Source organism: Rhinoraja longicauda, chromosome 23 (genome assembly GCF_053455715.1).
Source record: "Rhinoraja longicauda isolate Sanriku21f chromosome 23, sRhiLon1.1, whole genome shotgun sequence".
Lineage (NCBI taxonomy): Eukaryota > Metazoa > Chordata > Chondrichthyes > Rajiformes > Arhynchobatidae > Rhinoraja > Rhinoraja longicauda.
The window spans coordinates 6,702,457-6,716,428 of record NC_135975.1 but is presented as its reverse complement, the minus strand read 5'-3'; the positions used below and the strand labels follow the sequence as shown (position 1 = coordinate 6,716,428).

The following is a 13,972-nucleotide window of genomic DNA, read 5'->3' as shown; positions in this document are numbered from 1 at the left end:
ATCAAGTCTACTCCGCCATTCAATCATGGCCGATCTATCTTTCCCTCACAGCCCCATTCTCCTGCCATCTCCCCGTAACCCCCTGACACCCTCACTAATCAGTCTCAAAGTATCTATTTCACAAAATGCTGGAGTAACTCAGCGGGTCAGGCAGCATCTCAGGAGAGAAGGAATGGGTGACGTTTCGGGTTGAGACCCTTCAAGGGGTTGGCCATTTAGAATGGAGACGAGGAAAAACTTTTTCAGTCAGAGAGTTGTAAATGTGTGGAATTCTCTGCCTCAGAAGGCAGTGGAGGCCAGTTCTCTGAATGCATTCAAGAGAGAGCTGGATAGAGCTCTTAAGGATAGCGGAGTCAGGGGGTATGGGGAGAAGGCAGGAACGGGGTACTGATTGTGGATGATCAGCCATGATCACATTGAATGGTGGTGCTGGCTCGATGGGCCGAATGGCCTCCTCTGCACCTATTGTCTATTGTCTATCTGCAGTTCCTTCCTATACAAAAGCAGCTGACTGAGAGTGTGTTTAATTAAAATTCCCACCATAGGCTGAAGATCACAAGTAATTGATTGGAGCTGAGATTCATCTCGGAACTAATTTGATCTGACCAGGCAGCAATCATTTCATCTGTTCCAGTGTACCTGCTGTTATTGCACAGCTACTGGGCAATCAGGTCCACATTAGCTGTTCAGTCTGTATTAAGATCATGCTAATCTGCTCCTCCTCACACCGCGAGTCTGGAAACGTAACCATATCCTGAAGACAAAGAGCCAGGTGAACATATCAAACATGGCGGCACAGCGGTAGAGTTGCTGCCTCACAGCGCAAGAGACCCGGGTTCCATCCTGACTACGGGTGCTGTCTGAACGGAGTTTGTACGTTCTCCCTGTGACTGCGTGGGTTTTCTCTGGGTGCTCCGGTTTCCTCCCACACTCCAAAGACGTACAGGACTGCAGGTTAATTGGGCTTGGTATCATTGTAAACCATCCCTAGTGTGTGTAGGATAGTGTTGGTGTGTGGGGATTGCCGGTCGGTGCGGACACCTAGGGCCGAAGGGCCTGTTTCCGCGCTGTATCTCTAAACTAAGCCGATATTCGCCTCATCGGCTTTAGCAGGTTGAAAGGAAGGCCGATGGAGGGGTAGATACACATTGCAGTGAGGAGAGTGCAGGTCGCTTTTCCAAAGGATGAACCCAAATAGAAGTTGTTGATCTCGACCCGAAACGTTACTCATTCCTTTTCTCCAGAGATGCTGCCTGTCCCGCTGAGTTACTCCCGCCTTTTTGTGTCTTTCTCCGGAGGTTGTTCCATCTACTTTGTGACTTCTGCAAATCAGAACTAGGACTGCCATGTGAGTCGCAGCACATTTGCAGAGATTTCATTACAACCTCCCTCCTTCACCCCCTCACCTTAAACCTACGTCCTCTGGTTCTCGATTCCTCTACACTGGGCAAAGGTTTGCCTCCAGGGAATCTGCTTCAACCACTGAGTTTAATTTAGTTTAGCGATACAGTGTGGGAAAAAAAGGCCCTTTGGCCCACCGAGTCCACGCCGACCAGCGATCCCCACACACTAACACTATCCAAAGCACACTAGGGACAATCTACAATTACACCAAGCCAATTAGCCTACAAACCTGTACGTCTTTGGAGTGTGGGAGGGAACAGGAGAAAACCCAGGCAGGTCACAGAAACATAGAAATAAATAGGTGCAGGAGTAGGCCATTCGGCCCTTCGTGCCAGCACCGCCATTCAATATGATCATGGCTGATTATCCCAAATTAGTACCCCATTTCTGTTTTCTCCCCATATCCCTTAATTCCGTTAGCCCTATGAGCTATATCAAGCTCTCTCTAGTGCAGCTGTAGAGTTGCTGCCTTACAGCGAATACAGCGCCGGAGACTCAGGTTCGATCCTGACTACGGGCGCCGTCTGTACGGAGTTTGTACGTTCTCCCCGTGACCTGCGTGGGTTTTCTCCGAGATCTTCGGTTTCCTCCCACACTCCAAAGACGTGCAGGTATGTAGGTTAATTGACTGAGTAAATGTTTAAAAAAATTGTCCCTAGTGTGTGTAGGATAGTGTTAAAGTGCGGAGATCACTGGGCAGCACGGACTTGGTGGGCCGAAGGGCCTGTTTCCGCGCTGTATCTTTAAATCTAAATCTAAAATCTAAATCTTCTATACATCCAATGAATTGGCCTCCACTGCTTTCTGTGGCAGAGAATTCCACAGATTCACAACTCTCGGGGCGAAAAAGTTTTACCTCGTCTCAATCCTAAATTGCTTACCCCTTTTTCTTAAACTGTGATCCCTAGTTCTGGACTCCCCCAACATGGGGAACATTGTTTGTGCATCTAGCCTGTCCAATCCCTAAAGAATTGTATATGTTTCTATAAGATCCCCTCTAATCCTTCCAAATTGTAGTGAATAGGTCACAATAGACAATAGACAATAGACAGTAGATGCAGGAGTAGGCCATTCAGCCCTTCGAGCCAGCACCGCCATTCAATGCGATCATGGCTGATCACTCTCAATCAGTACCCCGTTCCTGCCTTCTCCCCATACCCCCTCACTCCGCTATCCTTAAGAGCTCTATCCAGCTCTCTCTTGAAAGTCACGGGGAGAATGTACAAACTCCGTGTAGACAGCATCCATAGTCAGGATCAAACCTGGGTCCCTGGCGTTGTAAGGCAGCAACTCTACCGCTGCGCCATCGTGAGTTCTTCCAACATGATATTGTTTTGCTGGGCTATGGTTCCCAGAGATGAATCTTTCTGATGCGGCCATTCTCTAGGGTAAGAAAATAACTGCAGATGCTGGTACAAATCGAAGGTATTTATTTCACAAAATGCTGGAGTAACTCAGCAGGTCAGGCAGCATCTCAGGAGAGAAGGAATGGGTGACGTTTCGGGTCGAGACACTTCTTCAGACTGATGTCAGGGGGGCGGGACAAAGGAACGATATAGGTGGAGACAGGAAGACAGAGGGAGAACTGGGAAGGGGGAGGGGAAGAGAGGGACAGAGGAACTATCTAAAGTTGGAGAAGTCAATGTTCATACCGCTGGGCTGCAAGCTGCCCAAGCGAAATATGAGGTGCTATTCCTCCAATTTCCGGTGGGCCTCACTATGGCACTGGAGGAGGCCCATGACAGAAAGGTCAGACTGGGAGTGGGAGGGGGAGTTGAAGTGCTCAGCCACCGGGAGATCAGATTGGTTAAGGCGGACTGAGCAAAGGTGTTGAGCGAAATGATCGCCGAGCCTGCGTTTGGTTTCGCCGATGTAAAGAAGTTGACATCTAGAGCAGCGGATGCAATAGATGAGGTTGGAGGAGGTGCAGGTGAACCTCTGTCTCACCTGGAACGGCCATTCTCTCGAGTGATCATCACGTTGTTTTGAGAATCCGCTGTAACTCACTGTGCCCCTTCGTTGTCTCCTCGCAGTCTCCCACTGAGGTTTTGGGTCAACGTGATCAAGAACCCCCAGTTTGTCTTCGACATCCACAAGAGCAGCATCACGGACGCCTGCCTGTCGGTGGTGGCACAGACCTTCATGGACTCCTGCTCCACTTCAGAGCACAGACTGGGCAAGGACTCCCCGTCCAACAAGCTGCTCTACGCCAAGGACATCCCCAACTACAAGAGCTGGGTGGAGAGGTCAGTACCGAGCGCTGCGTCTGCGCTGGTTGGGCGGGTCCCTGGCGCTTTCGCCGCATCATCACCTGACCCCAGGACGCGCACCCCCGCGGTTGATCATTCAATCTTCCACCTCGCCACTTCACCACAGCTGATCAGGAAGTGGCGGCACGGTGGCGCAGTGGGTAGAGCTGCTGCCTCAAGGCGCCAGAGACCCGGGTCCGATCCTGACTACGTCTACGGAGTTTGTACCTTCTCCCCGTAACCCGTGTGGGTTTTCTCCGGGCGCTCTGGTTTCCTCCCACTCTCCAAAGACGTGCAGGTTTGTAGGTTAATTGGCTTGGTATAAATGTCAATTGTCCCCAGTTGAGAATGATCAGCCGTGATCACATTGAATGGCGGTGCTGGCTAGAAGGGCCGAATGGCCTCCTCCTGCACCTATTGTCCATTGTCAATTGTCCCCAGAGTGGGTAGGATTGTAATCATGTCGAGTGTGATCATGTATTGTTTTTCTGCTGACTAGATAGCAGGCAACAAAGGCTTTTCACTGTACCTTGACAATAAACTAAACTAAACTAAATTAAACTAAATAGGATAGCGTTTTAGTTTAGTTTAGTATAGAGATACAGCACGGAAACAGGCCCTTCGGCCCACTGAGCCTGCACCGACCAGCGATCCCCACACACTAACACCACCCTACACACACTGGGGACAATTTACACACACAGCAAGCCAATTAACCTACAGACCTGTACGTCTTTGGAGTGTGGGAGGAAACGGAAGATCTTGGAGAAAATCCACGCAGGTCACGGGGAGAACGTACAGACTCCGCACAGACGGCGCCCATAGTCGGGATCGAACCCGGGTCTCTGGCGCTGCGACTGGTGTAAGGCAACTACTGCGACACAGACTGTCCTGTGCGGGGATCAAGGGGTCGGTGCGGACTCGATGGGCCAAAGGGCCTGTTTCTGTGCCGTATCTGTAAACTAAACTAATCTAAAGTCTAAACTGTCAGGGCCACGGAGTGGGTTTCAATCACGTTGGTAAGTTGCGTCATGCCAATACCTGGTGGCATTTCCTGTCTGACGTCTCCCACAAGTGCTTGCCTGTCTGTCAGGACTTCCCAGATAGTCGGGAGGAAAATGGAGGTGAGCAGATGGCTTTTGGCTGATTTGACATTTCTGCCTCTCCTGCTGACAATATAGGTTGTGGAATGTCGTTATTAAAATATAATGAGATCATCAGGGGACGAGATTGCCTCTTGGGAGTATCTCTTTTATCATTCCATATTTTATGCACTCTAGACATCCACGAGCCAGCGTATTGTTATGGGTATTTCTATTCCTCTGTGTCGCAACAAAAATAAATTGAAATTATTCCCTGTCGTTTTTTCACAGTGGGAGATATTCAATATTGCATGAAAGCTACTTCCGATTTGCAGCACATATACTGGCCATTTGGTTTGCAGGGTCTGTGTTGTGTTACTGCTCTAGTTAAGTGCTCCTTTCATAGAGTCTAAGAGTGTGGAAACAGGACCTTCGGCCCAACCTGCCCACACCGGCCAACATGTCCCATCCACACTCTATTTTTCTATTGGAACCTAATCAAATGTACAGCACTTTGGTCAACGTGGGTTGTTTTTAAATATGCTATACAAATAAAATTGACTTGACTTGACTTGACACTAGTTCAATTCAGTTCAGTTCAGTTTATTGTGGAATTCTCTGCCTCAGAAGGCAGTGGAGGCCAATTCTCTGAATGCATTCAAGAGAGAGCTGGATGGAGCTCTTAAGGATAGCGGAGTCAGGGGGTATGAGGAGAAGGCAGGAACGGGGCACTGATTGAGAATGATCAGCCATGATCACATTGAATGGCGGTGCTGGCTCGAAGGGCCGAATGGCCTACTCCTGCATCTATTGTCTATTGTCTATTGTGACCTATTCACTACAATTTGGAAGGATTAGAGGGGATCTTATAGAAACATATAAAATTGTCATGGTTACCAAGGTACAGTAAATCACTTTTTGTTATGTTCTTCCCAACCAGCAGAAAGACAATACATGATTACAATCGATACATGATAAGGGAATAACATTCAGTGCAAGGACAAGTCAGCAGAGTCCGATCAAGGATAGTCCCAGGGTCACCAAAGAGGTAGATAAGTAGTTCAGCACTGCTCTCAGGTTGTGGTAGGACGATTCAGCTGCCTGATAACAGCTGGGAAGAAACTGTCCCTGAATCTGGAGGTGTGCGTTTTCACACTAGTCCCACCTGCCTGCCTTTGGCCCATGTCCCTCTAAACCTGTCCCTATCCATGTACCTGTCTAAATGCTTCGTAAATGTTGCGATTGTACCTGCCTCAACCGCCTCCTCCGGCAGCTCGTTCCATACACCCACCACCCTTTGCTTGAAAAAGTCACCCATCTGCTAGATGGACAATAGACAATAGACAATAGACAATAGGTGCAGGAGGAGGCCATTCAGCCCTTCGAGCCAGCACCGCCATTCAATGCGATCATGGCTGATCACTCTCAATCAGTACCCCGTTCCTGCCTTCTCCCCATACCCCCTCACTCCGCTATCCTTAAGAGCTCTATCCAGCTCTCTCTTGAAAGCATCCTACGAACTGGCCACCACTGCCTTCTGAGGCAGAGAATTCCACACCTTCACCACCCTCTGACTGAAAAAGTTCTTCCTCATCTCCGTTCTAAATGGCCTGCCCCTTATTCTTAAACTGTGGCCCCTTGTTCTGGACTCCCCCAACATTGGGAACATGTTATCTGCCTCTAATGTGTCCAATCCCCTAATTATCTTATATGTTTCAATAAGATCCCCCCTCATCCTTCTAAATTCCAGTGTATACAAGCCCAATCGCTCCAGCCTTTCAACATACGACAGTCCCGCCATTCCGGGAATTAACCTAGTGAACCTACGCTGCACGCCCTCCATAGCAAGAATATCCTTCCTCAAATTTGGAGACCAAAACTGCGCACAGTACTCCAGGTGCGGTCTCACCAGGGCCCGGTACAACTGTAGAAGGACCTCTTTGCTCCTATACTCAACTCCTCTTGTTACGAAGGCCAACATTCCATTGGCTTTCTTCAATATGCCTGAATATTCAGGAAGGAGTCAGACCACATGTGGGTCAGCTAAGGGAATCTAGTTCCCGTAACTACACGTGTGACCAGATTAGGCCTCCACCCTCTGAGGTGGATTCCAACGAGACAAACAGTGAGGCATCCATGACACTCAGAGGTGCTTTGTAGCTACGCCCTCTAGTTTTGGACCTTTCCACCAAGGGTAAAAGGTTCTGTCTATCTATGCCTCTCTCATGCTTTTATATACTTCTATCACGCCTCCCCTCGACCTCTGACGTGCCCAACCTCTCCTGATAGCGAACACCCCCCTAATCCAGGCAGCAATCAGGCAAACCTCCTCTGCACCCTCTGCAAAGCCTCCAAATCCTTCCTGTCATGGGGACGACCAGAACATGGGGATGACACTGTACATTGGATTCACAATCACCATTGATGGGTGATCGACGCAAAACGCTGGATTAACCCAGCGGAACAGGCAGCATCTCTGGATAGAAGGAATGGGTCAAGATCCTTCAGGACAAGACCCTTCTTCAGACTGGGAGACAGGGGAGGAGGGAGACACAGAGATATGGAAGGGTGAGGTGTGAAAACAAGACATCAAGGGGACGAAGCTCAAGTGGAAATGTAGAATAGATCATTGTTAGCTCGGGGAAGGTGACAACGAGGCATGTAAAGATTAAACTTAATTGGGAGGGGAGTCCAGACTGGTCGGAGAACTATGATGGGGAGGGATGGAGAGAGAGGGAAAGCAAGGGTTACTTGAAGTTAGAGAAGTCAATATTCATTCCGCTGGGTTGTAAGCTGCCCAAGTGCATAACCCTTGCAACCAAGAGCCACCGAAGAACTGTACATCACCCGACGCAAAACACAGTGTAAAAAAGAGAAGGGGTGTTGAGGTTAAGAGGTCTCTCGTTTTTTTGTTTCCTGTTGTGATGAAGTGGAGTCTTCTTTCTGTCTTTAATTGTCTTTAATCTGTGGAATTCTCTGCCTCAGAAGGCAGTGGAGGCCAATTCTCTGAATGCATTCAAGAGAGAGCTAGAGGGAGCTCTTAAGGACAGCGGAGTCAGGGGGTACGGGGAGAAGGCAGGAACGGGGTACTGATTGAGAATGATCAGCCATGATCACATTGAATGGCGGTGCTGGCTCGAAGGGCCGAATGGCCTCCTCCTGCACCTATTGTCTATTGCCTATTGTCTATTGTCTGTTGTCTATTGTCTATTGTCTATTGTCCATTTCTGCGTTCCGAAGCAGGAGCATAGTTGGACTGCCTTGCTAACTTGTCCTTTGTTGCTGCAGGTACTATGCGGACATTGGGAAAATGCCGGCCATCAGTGACCAGGACATGAACGCCTACCTCGCGGAGCAGTCCCGCATGCACATGGCTGAATTCAACGCCATGAGTGCCCTCAGCGAGATCTACTCCTACGTGAGCAAGTACAGCGAGGAGGTAACAGCCCCTTCTTTGTCATCACCTCCAGCCCTCTGGTCCTCCGCAGCTCCTCCGGTTCCAGCATCTCAGGCGTTCCCAAATGCCGTTGCTCCTTCTCTGACTGGTGCTGCATCCTTCACCTGCCAGGGTCTTCAGTTCAGAAATGAACCTCCCTCCTTCTCCTGTTAGAGTCACACAGAGTGGGAACCGCCCCTTCGACCCAACGCCCCACACTGACCAACATACCCCATCTACACCAGTCCCACCTGCCTGCGTTTGGCCCTTATCCCTCTGAAGAAGGGTCTCGACCCAAAACGTCACCTATTCCTTTTCTCCAGAGATGCTACCTGGCTCACTGAGCAATTCCAACCTTTTGTGTCTATCTTCCCTCTAAACGTATCCTACCTGTGGACCTGTAGATGGGGTATGTTGAGTATAGGAGCAAAGAGGTCCTTCTACAGTTGTACCGGGCCCTGGTGAGACCGCTCCTGGAGTACTGTGTGCAGTTTTGGTCTCCAAATTTGAGGAAGGATATTCTTGCTATGGAGGGCGTGCAGCGTAGGTTCACTAGGTTAATTCCCGGAATGGCGGGACTGTCGTATGTTGAAAGGCTGGAGCGATTGGGCTTGTATACACTGGAATTTAGAAGGATGAGGGGGGATCTTATTGAAACATATAAGATAATTAGGGGATTGGACACATTAGAGGCAGGAAACATGTTCCCAATGTTGGGGGAGTCCAGAACAAGGGGCCACAGTTTAAGAATAAGGGGTAGGCCATTTAGAACGGAGATGAGGAAGAACTTTTTCAGTCAGAGAGTGGTGAAGGTGTGGAATTCTCTGCCTCAGAAGGCAGTGGAGGCCAGTTCGTTGGATGCTTTCAAGAGAGAGCTGGATAGAGCTCTTAAGGATAGCGGAGTGAGGGGGTATGGGGAGAAGGCAGGAACGGGGTACTGATTGAGAGTGATCAGCCATGATCGCATTGAATGGCGGTGCTGGCTCGAAGGGCTGAATGGCCTACTCCTGCACCTATTGTCTATTGTCTATTGTCTATTGACTTGTCTAAATGTTTCTCAAATGTTGTGATAGCATCTGCCTCAACCATCTCCTCCGGCAGCTCGTTCCATACCCCCACCACCGTTTGTGTAAAAAATTACCCCTCATGTTCCTATTAAATCTTCCCCATTTCACCTTAAACCTTTGTCAATAGACAATAGACAATAGGTGCAGGAGGAGACCATTCGGCCCTTCGAGCCAGCACCGCCATTCAATGTGATCATGGCTGATCATTCTCAATCAGTACCCCGTTCCTGCCTTCTCCCCATACCCCCTGACTCCGCTATCCTTAAGAGCTCTCTCTCTTGAATGCAATCAGAGAATTGGCCTCCACTGCCTTCTGAGGCAGAGAATTCCACATATTCACCACTCTCTGACTGAAAAAGTTTTTCCTCTTCTCAGTTCTAAATGGCCTACCCCTTATTCTTAAACTGTGGCCCCTTGTTCTGGACTCCCCCAACATTGGGAACATGTTTCCTGCCTCTAACGTGTCCAACCCCTTAATAATCTTATACGTTTCGATAAGATCTCCTCTCATCCTTCTAAATTCCAGTCCTCTGGTTATAGACAATAGACAATAGGTGCAGCAGTAGGCCATTCGGCCCTTCGAGCCAGCACCGCCATTCACCGTGTTCCCCAACTCTGCGCAAAAGACTGTGCACTTAATAACTCTTTGACCATAGGTCACCTGCCCAAGTATCTCATTTGACGATATTAATTTTTCTTTGATATTATTCTTGTGAAATGCCTTGGAACATATTGCAGAGAATGTCAATATAAATTATTATTGTCGTCTGAGATGTTAGTAATCTGATGTTTGATGCCTCAGCTGATGAGAATTTGGTTCCTTTAGTTATTGGACCAGAATTGGGTGGACCTTTCATCTGGAGAAGATGCAAGCGTGAATCCCTGCCGTTGGGGAGTTAAAGCTCAACCACATTTCACATTTCAAAGTAAAACTATCCTCATTAGCAATAGCCAAAAAAAACCACATTGAATCCTGTAAAACCCTTCCAGTTCACAAATTCTCTTTGGAGAACTCTGCTATTCTTAGGTAGACACATAATGCTAGAGTGTCTCAGCGGGTCAGGCAGCATCTCTGGAGAGAAGGAATGGGTGACGTTTCAGGTTGAGACCCTTCTTCATTCCTTCTCTCCAGAGATGCTGCCAGTCCCGCTGAGTTACTCCAGCATTTTGTGTCTACCTTCGATTTTAAACCAGCGTCTGCACTTCTTTCCTCTCCATTTTGTCCGCTATCCTTATCCAGGTTGAGCTGTGTGTGACTTCATAGAGTCATGGAGTCTTACAGTGTGGAAACAGGCCCTTCAGCCCAACTTGCCCACACTGGCCAACATTTCCCATCTATACTCGTCCCACCTGCCTGCGTTTGGTCCATATCTCCCCAAACCTGTCTTATCCATGCACCTATCTAAATGTTCCTTAAACGTTGTGATAGTCCCTGCCTCAACTACCTCCTCCGGCAGCTCGTTCCACATACCCACCACCCTTTGTGTGAAAAAGGAACCCCTCAGGTTTCTATTAAATCTCCCCCCCCCCCCCCCCCCTAGCCTTAAACCTATGCCCTCTGGTTCTTATTAAGTCCCATCAAGGTGGTGAACTCTGAAACGACCAGGTCTAAGGATGGACAAAAGCATTGGGCTTGCCAGTAAAGTTCACATTCATTGAATTAAGTCATGGCAGATTGTGTCTCCAGTCCATTTTCTAGTCTTTGCTCTTTATCTCTTGATATCCTGACCCAAACAGAATGTACCTACCCCTAATCACGAGGGCCCGTTTCACTTCCAGATCATTCCCTGCACAGTGTGGGGGAGTGGCCCAAGTTCCGGCTCCCCCTCTGTAACAACAGGCTATCTTCTGGCATTGCCCCAGATCACCCTGACTCTGGGTTAAGATTGTATTACCTTGTTCTCCCCTTCCCAATAGCAGAAAATAACGACCCTGTTTACACCCTGCAAATCCTCCGACATTTGAAACTTGGTTGACCTCTTTCGCCCCCTTTTCCTTCTCTCACTTTCACGGGAATCCCAGTCAGCGAGTTGGAGAGTCAACACAGGCACCAGCCCAAACTTGCCCAACCCGAAATGTCACCTGTCCATGTTCTCCAGAGTTGCTGCCCTGATCCGCTGATGTTACTCCAGCACTTTGCGCCTGTTTTTGTAAACCGGCATCTACAGTTCCTTATGTCAATAGACAATAGACAATAGACAATAGGTGCAGGAGTAGGCCATTCAGCCCTTCGAGCCAGCACCGCCATTCAATGCGATCATGGCTGATCACTCTCAATCAGTACCCCGTTCCTGCCTTCTCCCCATACCCCCTCACTCCGCTATCCTTAAGAGCTCGATCCAGCTCTCTCTTGAAAGCATCCAACGAACTGGCCTCCACTGCCTTCTGAGGCAGAGAATTCCACACCTTCACCACTCTCTGACTGAAAAAGTTCTTCCTCATCTCCGTTCTAAATGGCCTACCCCTTATTCTTAAACTGTGGCCCCTTGTTCTGGATTCCCCCAACATTGGGAACATGTTTCCTGCCTCTAATGTGTCCAATCCCCTAATTATCTTATATGTTTCAATAAGATCCCCCCTCATCCTTCTAAATTCCAGTGTATACAAGCCTAGTCACTCCAGTCTTTCAACATACGACAGTCCCGCCATTCCGGGTCTGCAGTGCAATAGTTTTTAACGAGTGTCAAAAACGGTTGTATTCAACATTGAACCATTCTTTCTTTTGTTTTCTCACCCGCAGATAGTAAGTACTCTAGAATGTGACGAACAATCCAGGAAACAGCGGCTAGCGTACAAACTCGAACAGATAGTTGCTCTCATGTCAATAGAGAGCTGAGTGGCACTCCCAAGGAACGCTGGGTAAAAGACGCCAAGCTGTGCCTGATGTACCAAGATGGTCGCCTTTCAAGTGCAAGTTATGATTGGTTCAAGCAACGTCACCTTGATCATCTATCCCTCCATTACCCCTGCGTCTACATCTTTTATTCTCCTTCCAGTTCTCTCTCCCTCTCGCCCACATTTTTTTTGGATACTTCAAAATGTACGTGAAAGGTAAAACTAAAAAATATCGCAAATGTGGTTTGTAAAATAGAGCAGCGAATCTCTGGCGAAGGAATCGTTGGCGAGCGACTCGAGATGGCGATCATTTTCTCAGCCTTCATCCCCGGACGGACTTGGCAGCCTTCCCTGTTGCCGTGTGAGCGATGGCAACCGGGATCGGTGGAAGATCTGTGGGACTCTGTAAGCGATTTCCTTTGGGATAGGTCGGTATCGAATATGGCATCGATAAGGAGGTCTGTTCCAAAAGTGACTCTGATCGACGCAAAAGATCAGCGAGACAAGAACGCGGTCTCCAGTTCGGTTCACTCGACAGCCAGAGGTTGTGGACAAAAACGAAACAAAAAAAGTTGTGCATGAGAATTGCAATTTATCTGGTCTGTGAGAAGGGAAGAGAGCATGACATTACGGCAGAGGATGGACAGACCCCCCCGTGGCTTGGGGGTATGTTTACTCCAGAGCTACGGACACGGGCCGTGGTGACAGGAGAGGAGTCGTCAGAGGATGTGTACATACTGTAGATGTACGCACAGTAAAACAATGGTACACACAGGCATCTTGTAAAAACACACACACACACACAGACACACACATGCAAACGTACACACACACACATGCAAACGTACACGTGCAAAACACACACACACACACACACACATGCAAATGTACACACGCGCAAAACACACACACACACACACATGCAAATGTACACACGTGCAAAACACACACACACACACACACACACACACACACACACATGCAAACGTACACACATGCACACACACACACACATGCAAATGTACACATGTGCAAAACACACACACACGCACATGCAAACGTACACACGTGCAAAACACACACACACACACAAACACACACACACATGCAAATGTACACATGTGCAAAACACACACACACACACACACACACACACACACACACACACACACACACACACACACACACACACACACACACACACACAGGAACTCATGCAAAAAAACAAAGGTACTCTAAATCCGAAGCCTTGTTATTATTAAGGAAAAAATAGAAGTGTATGTGATCATGTGGAAACATCTCAAACAAATGGACAGGTTAGATGTTCACCAGAGTTGTGGGGCAGTCTGTGACTCTGGAGGTACTGGCAAATGAAACTAAAAGACATTTTGGTTTGGAGAACAATGGACTACCCCAGCCAGCGAAGACCAAAGGATTACAGTGCTGTTCAAAAATAAGTGCCACTGTGGATTATCAAATTTTATTTGCAGGCGTCTACCTAACGTGGGAGGCTCCGCGAGACAAAAGAGGACAAACAGAACCATCAGCTGGCTCCCAACAAGCTTTCCTTTTTATTTGCACAGAAAACGCGCACAGATTGACGAGACTGTGAAATGTTATTTATAGAAGATGGCTAAAGAAAGGATTCGGCTACAAAGGCGGAGACATGATTTGCACGTGTTACATGGAGTAGGGACCGACCGTGACCTTGGGACGGGAGGTGTGGGGAGGGAGGAGGTTGACAGAAGATCCAATCCTTGGGTCAACTCATCATCAATGGGAAGCTGATTGGAATCTTCTTCTCTCTCCCCCCCCCCCCCCCCCCCCCCCCATGACATGTATACATATTGTATTATTGTTCAATCTAGATACTGGTCTCCCAGCCCCTCCCTTCACCTA

General features: G+C 48.4%; 1 protein-coding gene across 1 annotated transcript in view; it reads left to right on the top strand.

Moving 5' to 3' along the window:
- Positions 1 to 13,280, top strand: part of plxna4 (plexin A4) — a 242,459-nt gene extending 229,179 nt beyond the window's left edge. Inside the window, exons 27-29 of the mRNA XM_078419384.1 lie at positions 3,438 to 3,650; positions 8,024 to 8,174; positions 11,979 to 13,280. Coding sequence (XP_078275510.1) covers positions 3,438 to 3,650; positions 8,024 to 8,174; positions 11,979 to 12,074 — 460 coding nt within the window. The 3' untranslated portion in view covers positions 12,075 to 13,280. The remainder of the gene's footprint in view (positions 1 to 3,437; positions 3,651 to 8,023; positions 8,175 to 11,978) is intronic.
- Positions 13,281 to 13,972: the final 692 nt, after the last annotated feature.